The following is a 10,172-nucleotide window of genomic DNA, read 5'->3' on the forward strand; positions in this document are numbered from 1 at the left end:
TGTATTTGAGAATTTAGCTACTCCACTAAATGAGGAAAAACCCCAAACCCTAACATTTGTCTTTGACAAAAGTAGCAAATACAGGATGTAATTTGGTAAAGAGTTTGGCCTCTCTCTTGAGTTCATTCCTTACAACAAATGGAAAGTGAGTGTAACAGGATGAAAAGATTCCTGTGAGTACCCCTGTGACCACCAAAATTTCACCATTCAAGGGTGTCCCAACAGTCTCTTTTTCCTGCTCAAATTATTCCTCTGACCTAGAGTAGAAGGAGGAAATGGAATATTCTTGGATTAGTTTATTTAAATAAGAGTAAAACTTGAAAACACATTTCTGAATGGTTGTAGCTCCTTTTCTAGATTAGCCATTTTCTGTAGAATTCCATGTCATTTATCTTACAACTGAATCACTGGAATTGTTTTAAATTCGTTTATATTAAATTCAAAGGATAAGTAGAACATATGTAGGTTTTCAGCTTGAAAATATATGAAAAAACATAGTAGCAAGGAATTGGTTATTCTTTTTGAGAGTTCTGAACTGTGTGTTGCTTACAAAATTTGAGTGGCTTGAGCCAAAATATATTTAAAACCACTTGAAGAAGTAAAATAAAAATGCATTTTGATTAATGAGCTAGGTGGTGATATTGTGTTTCTCACAGCTTTTCTCTGCATGTTACTGTTCAGAGTGTTACTTTCAATTTAAATTTTAAAAGGTCATTTGGGAGAATTAGCTTTATTTCACTTTGTATATAGAATTTATATCTGAAATCAGACAAATTCCTGTTCTTCCAGCTTTTCCTTCCCTCTCCGCCACACTTTCTTTTGTTTTTCACCATCATCATTTTAGGTAATTCAATCTGCTTATCATTCTGAAAAACTTTGGATTGATTAAAAATTATTCCACTTTTACCAGATTTAATCTTTACAGAAAAAATTGAACTTCTCTAAGTTTCTTCTTTATAAACACACAGATTTACTCTGAAAGGTGACTGAAAATGCTGCTTCACAGATTTACTTTTTCAGTGAATGCAGATTGTGATTGCTTAAATAAATTTTGGATTTATTTAGATTTCCAGCTGTTAGCTTTATTCTCATGAGTATTGCAGAGTCAGTTAGTGATATAAAAGTATAAAGCAATTTTATCTGCATCTGTATCAAAGAGGCTGTGCAGGTAGAGGAGCTACAGGTGTTATTTTGGGAAATTCCATGTGTCACACAAAGGCAAACTTCCTTTCTGGAGCTGAAATGCAAGAACTAGAGTATTAATTGACTGCTAAATACAAAGCTGAGTTTGTAAATAGATGAGAAAAATGCAGCTGTTAGTTAAATTCTGTCTTTCTTGCTATAAATCCTCATGACAAATCCCAAAGAGGAAAGCTTTACTACCCCTCCAAGTGTCACTTTCCAGAGTATAGCCAAGCATTGCTTTTTTTCATTAATAACCTAAAATTATAAAAAACATATCTAAAAATAACCTGTTTTGGTTTTTTTTCAGCAAACAAGAGCATGTCTCTTCAGATGAAACAAAAGAATGCAGTAGAAATCAAACTAAAAAAGTTGCATCCGTTGAAAAGAGGGAAGACTCATCACTGTCAAATCCAGAAAATGTCCGTCGTTTGGAAGTCCCTGGCAACTGCTCAAAGAATTCTTTGCATGAGAAAAGAGCATACTGTGATTCAGCTAATAGCAAACAGTTAGTAGATGAGAAACAAAAATGTATTCATGATGGAAGTGAGATGAAAACAGCTGACATCCTGAATGAGCAGACGAAAGCGCGTAGCTGGGATGCAACTGCGCTTTCAGCTAAGAACGTGAGGGACTTAAAGCTGACCCTGGGGGAAGATGTCAGCTTTGAGCAGTTCCTGAGAAAGAGGGATGATCCTGAATCTGTGAGTTCAGACATCAGTGAGCAAGGAAGTATTCATTTGGAACCTTTAACTCCATCAGAAGTACTAGAGCACGAAGCTACTGAAATTCTCCAAAAAGGTAATGTTGCACCTTCATCAAAGAAGGCGGGACAGCTCACTGAACAAACAGATGAGACTTCTAGAGAAAGCAATCCCAGCAGAATGGAAACAACTGCAAACAAGACAGATGAGAATGAAGCAAGCTGAAATTGTGTTCATTTTATTGTTTGTTTTAAACTATGGTAAGAACACCATGGACCATTCCTGATGAGTGTGCTCACAGATGCTAAAGACTGAAAATTTTAAAAGGGAGGAGAAGAGAAAGGGACACCAAAGGGAAGTCTGCATATGGAGGTAGCATGTATGTGTATGTATGACTGAATTCATTAAACTTCAAAAAGATAACATGTTAAAATATATCTTCCTGTCTCTTGGATGTGATATATTATTAGATTGATACTTGAAAAGAGGTATAAATTCTAATTTTTTTATAGTTAACTAGCCCAGGTTAAGGTGATTTGTTCGCCCAGAAAGTATTTTTCTAAATTCTTTAGTGTGACTATCATTGAACAGGGGATTGAGTAGGAATTAACTTCTGATGCTGATATGGAGCACACTTATAATGGAGGTTACTGGTCTGCTGATAGTTGAGGTAAATATAAACCTTGGAACTTGGTGTCACATTCCTGTCTGTAAAAGCACGTAAACAGAAGTATATGAATTTGTGCACCTCCGTACAGGTGTAATCCTGCCAGGCTGTAAACTTACCTTAATAAACTTTCAGTGAAAGTGAAATTATTACAATAAAAAAATATTTGTGGAGTTTTCACTGTGCAGGCTGTGCAGAACTACCAAACATAGCTGTATGAAGTAGGACACAATGCTGAAAGTACTGTAGCTCTTAGGCTTTTACCATTGGTTTCATTCCTCTTAGCCGTAGACCCATAGTGTCGCAGACATCCTTTTCACTAAAATCCTTTCTTTAGGATTTTTTCCTGAGAAGCTGTGGCCTCAGAAACACATATAGGTTATCTGCTACTGTGGAATGCAACAGGCCCGTCTGGGTTGGCCCAGCTTGGATGTTTTGAAATAATGGCCAGTCCAGAGCTGAGCTTGCTTGGATGCAGTCCGAGAGAGCGGCGTTTGTCATTCATTCTTTACTTTTCTATTCTTAGCTTAGCAAGCTTCTGAAAAGCTCTCCTGCTTTTTCTTTGTAGTATAGTTATAATGTAGTATATATATATCATAAAATAAATCAAGCCTTCTGATCATGGAGTCAAGGATCTCGTCTCTTCCTTCACCCAAAAACCCTTGTGACCACTGTCACACCGTAGGAATGGTCTGTAAGTCGCACCAAAGTATGGTTTGATGTAAAAATGGTTTTAAGCAAAAATAAGGAAAACTCCAAACTGGAAACACCACCTGGCATGCATTTTGCCATTTTGCAGCTGCTACTGGCTAACTTAAAAGTAGGACACAAGGGCATATAAAGTAGTATTGTACAGTTCAATTTCAGGACTTTTTGTAGTCTAAGTTATGTACAGAAAAATGGCTGCTGGTTTTAGTTTGGTTTTTTGGTTTTGGGTTTTTTTTTTTGTCTTCTAGTTAGCTAGATTTAGGAATGCATACGGTAACAGTAGCTTGGTCCTTTGATTTCATTACTCCGTTTGAAACATTCAGAATGTGCTTTTGACTTACAGTTTTGTTTTTAATGAATGTTAAATGTTTTGAACAGCTGTTAAAGTACTGCTGTAAATTATTACTTTTTGAGTAAATATTTGCAACAAAAAATTGTCTTTGTGTATAATTTTATGCTCAACATGAAACTTTGGGCATAGCCTTCTCCTGTTTTTTAAAAAGATTAAGTGACAGTTCCCAAAAAGTAAGTAACTTCATTATTGTGAATTTTAGACCTATGTTTCGCTGGGGATTTTTGTTGGGTTTTGGTTGGTTTGTTTGTTCATTTTATTTTAGAATTAAATGAGCAAGTGCCTCTGCATAAACATTTTTTGTACCTGTGTATTGTGATATGATGTGCTAACTTTTCCAGACTATACAGATTTTTTTCTGGCCTGTCAGCCTGCAAGTGAAGTTTCCTCTGTCCTCTTAAGTTGACTGAGCTCAGCTGCTAAGTGAGTCTAACAGTATTAAAATCTAGAGACCATCCAGCTTACTATTGGAACCTCTAAATAAAACAGATCTCAACAGCCTCAGAAGTTCCTTCAAGCTCTAAAGAGATGTAGAATTTAAATTTTCGACTGCATTTTTGTTGTCATCCATGCACATGTACAAGACTTTTAAAGAAGAAAAGTGGAACAGTTTATGTGCTCACAGCTCTTTGAGATCTGCCTCTTGGAGAACTTCAAATACCACAATACATGAAAAAACTGAGAAGAATAAGTTCCATTATTCCTTTGTTCTTTAAAAAGTTTAGTGAAACCATTAAATAGTGCTTTGGTTAAGCAGTCTGATGTCTTCATGCTTTTACACATGCAAGGTTACTCAATGTGATGCTTTATTTTATGCAATTCAAAGCAGATCATCAACTACAAAAATGGATGTGTATGTTACCAAGGGAGTTCTGAGTGCATCTGTGTTGGAACCCAGGGAAATCTGTAGTGTTTTTAATCTGGTTGGTGATCTTCCATGCAAATTATGTGTTTTGAATAATGCTCTGATATGTGGCGTTAGAAAAGATGAAAGTTCAACTGGAACCAGTTGCGATACTTGAAATTTCCGCATATATGTCTTTTTTAAAAGTTTAAATGCATAATAACATTACCATTTTAATAAGAAATTGGAAGGATTTGGCCACATAGTGCTGAGAAAAGGTGGTAAAGAGAGCTCAAAAACCTGTGTATTTGGCAGAATTACATCCATGTCATTTCAGCTGCTTATTATGTAAAATGTCATTTGTTTCAAACTATGTTGACAATGCTTATGCAAAAAGTAACATTAGGTAAAAACCACTGAAATATCTTCTGGTCCTTCTGAAAGAAGAGGTGGAAGAACTTGGTTGTACTAGCAATGTCAGCAGTTAGCTTTTCATATGCAGGGAAGGAATATCATGAAAACACTGGCATGGTATTTTTGTGAAGAAGGAAAACTAAAACTCATCACTATTTTTCCTGTATGGAAATAGATTTGCTCATAAACGCTGTAGGAAACTGCACAAGTACAAAGATAAATTTCTATAATGTTATTTGGGAGGTTTCCCAAAGAAGAGATAAGTTGAATTGGTACTTTTTGCAAAAGCTGCTATGGAAGATCAAGTTTCATTAATACATTTTCAGTTAATTGAACATAACTGCACATGATTCAATTTGTTGTTTCTGAGTCATTTAAAAGTTGTTTTTTCCATCCAGCCATCAGTAGTTCTTACAGTGTGTCACCTCTCTTTTTGTCCTGGAGAAGACATTTCACCTCTAGTTTTCATTGCCTTACCTAGAAATAGTCACTTAATTCTTGGTGTCCATATTAGAATCACCCTTTCCCCTCCTCTCAAGGGCTTTATCATATTTGCTTGAATAATCACTGCAGCTTGTTTATATAGTGCTTATTTTTAAGGAAGTTATGTATGCTGTCTGTATTTTTGACATTTCATAGAAAACTGCAGTCATCATGATGATCAGTGAACATTCTGTCACTTGGATGTTCCTCAAGTGCAACCAGTGTCTGTTTGCCTTGTGCAGGAGAGAAGCTTTGGTTCACCTGTGATTCAGGTTTTCTAAATGGAGTGGCTGAGTAAATGCAAAAAAAAAAAAAATTCCAATTGTAGCACATACTGAATTGTAAATATTGTGTGATGTAATTTAAAGAGGAAAGTTTTTATAACAAAACTTTGTCTAGTTTTCCTTGGGCAGAGAGAGAGAGAGAGAAGAACCTTGGGTGATACGTGTTAAATCTCATTTCTGTCATGCTACTTCTAGAAGGAATCAGAAACTAAATGTCAGGGTAAAAAATCATGAGTAATGCTTGTATTCTGCAATACCTTAAATAAAAGATCTTAAACCTTTTCTGCAGGCATTAAGCATTGTTATTTATATGCTGGCATGCAGAAAAGTAATTTTTTTATACTGTCAGATACAAAAATATTCCACTAAAGACTGTGACCATAAGCTGTCACAGCAGAATTTTGTTACAGACCACTTAGATTTTTTTGTGGCGGGCAAATTTATACTTAATTGTTCTCTTTTTATTTTCATTAGTGTTGGTTTTTGCAGCTTGTGAACTTTGTCTAGTTTTATCCTGTATATTTTGATGTGTGCTTCATATAACAATGTCCTTAATGAAAGAAAAAGGTAAGTATGTTTTTTGATTATATTGAGTGATTTTTGCTTTGAAAAGAATATTTATTCCAGTTTTAATGTAATTCAAAAGGACAGTTCTCAGTCCTTCAGTGAAGGATGGCATGTTATCTCCTTTGAACATTGTTCTTATGTGGGATTTTGACTCTAATCTTCCCAATTAATTCTGTGCTAAAAGGGCAAGTATATTGACTGGTATTTCATATTAGTTTACAAGTTTACAGACACTATGCAGTGTTCCTTTGAGTTTTCGATCACTATTATAACTCTAAGACAGCTAATTAAAATTTTGTACTCAGTCATTCATTGACCCAAATTAACCTTGTAAAGTTGGTATTTCCGTTTTGCACCAGATTAAAGAAAACAAAAAAGTGGAAAATGTTTATCTGTGAAATACCTTGAGGGAGATGAATGTAGTTGTGCCTTCAAGGCGCTGTAAAGCTAATGAGTTTGTTGACATAAAAATGTGCTGGATTTGTTGAGGGGCTCTTTCCTGTTGAAACCATTATATCAGAGAGGCTGAGTTTTTTTCTGACAACCAGAAAGATAACTGTGATGTTATATCTGTATCTGCATTTATATTTGGACAAATTTATCTTCAAATTAAGGAAATTGACTCCTCAAATTACATGTGTGGGCTGTAAACAGGCCATAATAAGATTAAGTCCATGATCAAAACAAGTAGCTTTTCAGCAAGCAATTCTCCATTTTTAAGCAGCATTGCTAGGTTGCTTATGCTGTGAATCTAATGTAAATAAACTGCATTTCATACTTTAGTTCACTAATGTCTCAGTGTTAGGCATTTAAGTCAAAAGAGCTGTTTCTGCAAAAATGTTTGTGAATAAACTGGTTTCTTTAAGAAGGAAGTTGTCTCATATTAACAGTGTGGTAGCCTTGAAAATGCTTCATATGTTTTGCTCATAAATAGTGTAGTTAAGAATTAGTCCTTTTGATTAAAGGAAAATCACCTGCAGGTCTGTTCCTTACAGCCTCTTGTGAGTTTTTCATATGGATCTGTCATGATAGTCTAGCAACAAATTGAAGCCCTTGTTTTCCTCTGTTTTAATGCTGTAAAATTGGAACATGAATGCTTAATAGTTTTTAAATTGTATGTGTTTAAATTACCTGTGTGTTTACTGCCTGAATGAGGATGGAATTTTGTGTACCAGGTTCTTGGGTTTTCAGATGAGATTTGTCTCTCCACCTAATCTTGGAAAGGCCTCACTTCTTCTTGGGGCTAGCAAGTTGAAGGCACATAGTATTATTTCCCAGGTTATTTAGTGAAATCCAGTGTATTTGTTAGATATCATTTAAGTGGGACAGACTAGAGGCAGTCAGAATGAATCCCAGTACTGTGAGTAATTAAGAACAATTCAGCCCTAAAGGAAAACTTCAGAAACACAGAACTTGCTCGAGAAGTGGTGGCAGTGTGGGAAGTCAGGTGAAGCCTTAGCTACATTGGACTGTTCCTTCATTCCTTTGTGTACACACACACAGAGTTATGTGCAACTATAATGACAACGTAACTTGATTTTTATTTTCCCTGATGTACCTGAACAGAGTGATAAAACACAAAGAGGATCTTGTTTTTATCATGTTAAAAATGAGAGTTCAGCAGCACTCCTTAGGCTGTTTTGAGCATAAAGTTGTCTAAACAGTTTGTTCTAAAATTGCCATTATACTTGAATTAGAGCATTTTACTAATCCAAGCACACTTCTTGACTAGGTGAGCTACTCAGCTATATTGGAAGCTTTTAACATATTGTTGCATCTTAATTGCTATTCATATTTTGACAGTAATAAAAATATCTGTTGTCCTGTCACATAATTTGTGATTTATATTAATGTATTCTTTATTTAATGTGTTTACACAGTCCTTACAAATGTGTTAGTTCTTTCCATAAAAAATGTATTGTTTGAGAGAGCTTACAATCTACTTTCACTGTTATGAGAATTTCTTGGTCACATCTCTTTTATATGTATGTTAACCTACAAAACTACAGGGAATAAGGAGAGGGAGCTATGAAAAAAATGTTTAGAAGGTCAGTCTTTTGCTTATCGTTAATTAGAGTGCGTAAAATAGATCCACTCTGAACTGACTCCCTGCTGTAATAGCTGTATTCTCTTCTTTATAGGCGATGCTAAAGGTGATAGGAATTCTGAACAGAATCTCCAGAGAAAATACAAAGCAGTGAACAAAGAGTAACATTGGATTACCAAGATGCCTCATTGCAATAAAAGATCAATAAGAAGCAGCAGAAAATGGGAACTTTACTGTGAGTGGAATATAGAACATGTATAAGCAAAATGCTTCTACTTTGGTTCTTGGTTCTTTTATTTAATAAGGGTTTGGTTAATGAGAGTAGACATCTCTATTAAGAAACATGAAATTCTGTGCAGCATCAGACAAAACTGTTACCAGTCACTTCACAGGCACAAAGATTTGACCTGGCTGTAAACTGATATTCTTGAGTTTAATGTACACCAATTAGTTAAAGAGCAATAATTTACGAAGTTCACTTGGTCCAAACATAGTTCCTGTCCCTCAAGTGTAATATATATTGCAATGTATCTGGCTGTGGGGAGGTGAAAAGCACTTTCTGCACCTCACCTGTATAATCCACTAGGTCTCTTATGTTTCCTTAACCCTGCTGAACATGCAGAGCAGGAAACATTAATGCTTGCTGAAAATCCAGAAAAAAACCAACAAGTACTTGGGTATGAAAGTAAAAAAATTGACTTTCCCACTGTGCCAGCAGGCAAAATGCTGTGATTGTAGAGGTCGTGTCACAGAACCGTTGATCAGGCTCTTTCACATAGTGTCCAGTGGAGCTCTAGAGGAGGTTACTGAAGCTGAAAACAGCTTAAAAAAAAAAAAAAAAGCAGATTCATCTGTTTAGGTTTCACAAGAGTGCCCTTTAAAATTCCAGTGGGTTCTGCATCAGATGCTTGTATTTTTGTTATTTCCATTGTCAGCAAGTTCTGTGCAAATTCTACATGACTAGAAAAGTCAAAAGGTAAAATTTGATTAAAAAAAAAAGTTCACAGAAGAATTCTTTTGTTCCACACACAGTTGTGTGACTAAACTGGAGTGCCTAGGACCATGCATGTGGAAGGGTTCTCCATGCAGGCGCTGAGGTGGAGCAAAGGCACGAGCAGCCCTTGTGCTCCCTGGGAAGGGCTCTGCCTGCAGCTGCTGGGGAGGTGAGGCAGACAAGCCATGGCTCTGTGTGCACAGGGATGGCTGCAGTAGCTGTGGAAGCACAGCTTAGTGCTGTTTTCACCTTTCATGGACTGTGTGTGGTGGGTAAAGGAATTGCAGGGTTAACCAGTGACAGTTGTGAAATGGAGACATGCTTAACTAGACATGAGAGATCAGAACTGCAGTCCCTACAGGCAATCCAGACAATGACTTCTATTACTACAGAAGCAGGAGGCTTATTTAGGGGTTTTTTCTTGGGTTTGTTTTGTTTTGTGTTTGTTGGTTTTGGTTTTTTTTTTTTTAACAATACAATATAATTTTCACACTATGAGTGAAAATTTGGGTGAAACTGGGAGCTTCAACAAACTCAGTAATGAGCTAAGATAGCTTGGTTTGCAGTAGCTGTACTGGTGATGGAGTCTGTAACATTACAAGAGGATATTAGTGAAACTGAAAATAGGAGTAATTGGACCATGTTCAGATGTTAAAAAGCTCTTTGCTGTCTAAAAGGGCAAAGAAAAAAACTGTAAAATAGTCTGGTCTTCCTAAAATGGAATTTGAGAGTCTTCTTGTCAATGAAACATGATAAGTTTATTAAATATGCTATAGAATGTATGAGAAAGTTGGTTTTATCTGCTATAGTTTTTCTTAATTTGAGCTGTATGTATGCCACTGCAGCTTCAGAACATCTGGGTACAGTGACTTTTTTTCTTTTCTGCACCTGCAAGTGTAAGTACACACATAAACAAAAAAGAAATT

The 10,172-nt window shown here is 35.8% G+C and overlaps 1 protein-coding gene across 4 annotated transcripts in view; it reads left to right on the forward strand.

Moving 5' to 3' along the window:
- Positions 1–9,610, forward strand: part of ZNF280D (zinc finger protein 280D) — a 45,628-nt gene extending 36,018 nt beyond the window's left edge. For 2 of the 4 annotated variants that reach the window (XM_030954982.1, XM_030954984.1), the window contains one exon: positions 1,493–9,610. In XM_030954982.1, coding sequence (XP_030810842.1) covers positions 1,493–2,111 — 619 coding nt within the window. In that variant the 3' untranslated portion in view covers positions 2,112–9,610. The remainder of the gene's footprint in view (positions 1–1,492) is intronic. The other 2 variants (XR_004061032.1, XM_030954983.1) reach the window with 2 other exon arrangements.
- Positions 9,611–10,172: the final 562 nt, after the last annotated feature.

This window comes from Camarhynchus parvulus, chromosome 10 (genome assembly GCF_901933205.1).
Source record: "Camarhynchus parvulus chromosome 10, STF_HiC, whole genome shotgun sequence".
NCBI classification, from domain to species: domain Eukaryota; kingdom Metazoa; phylum Chordata; class Aves; order Passeriformes; family Thraupidae; genus Camarhynchus; species Camarhynchus parvulus.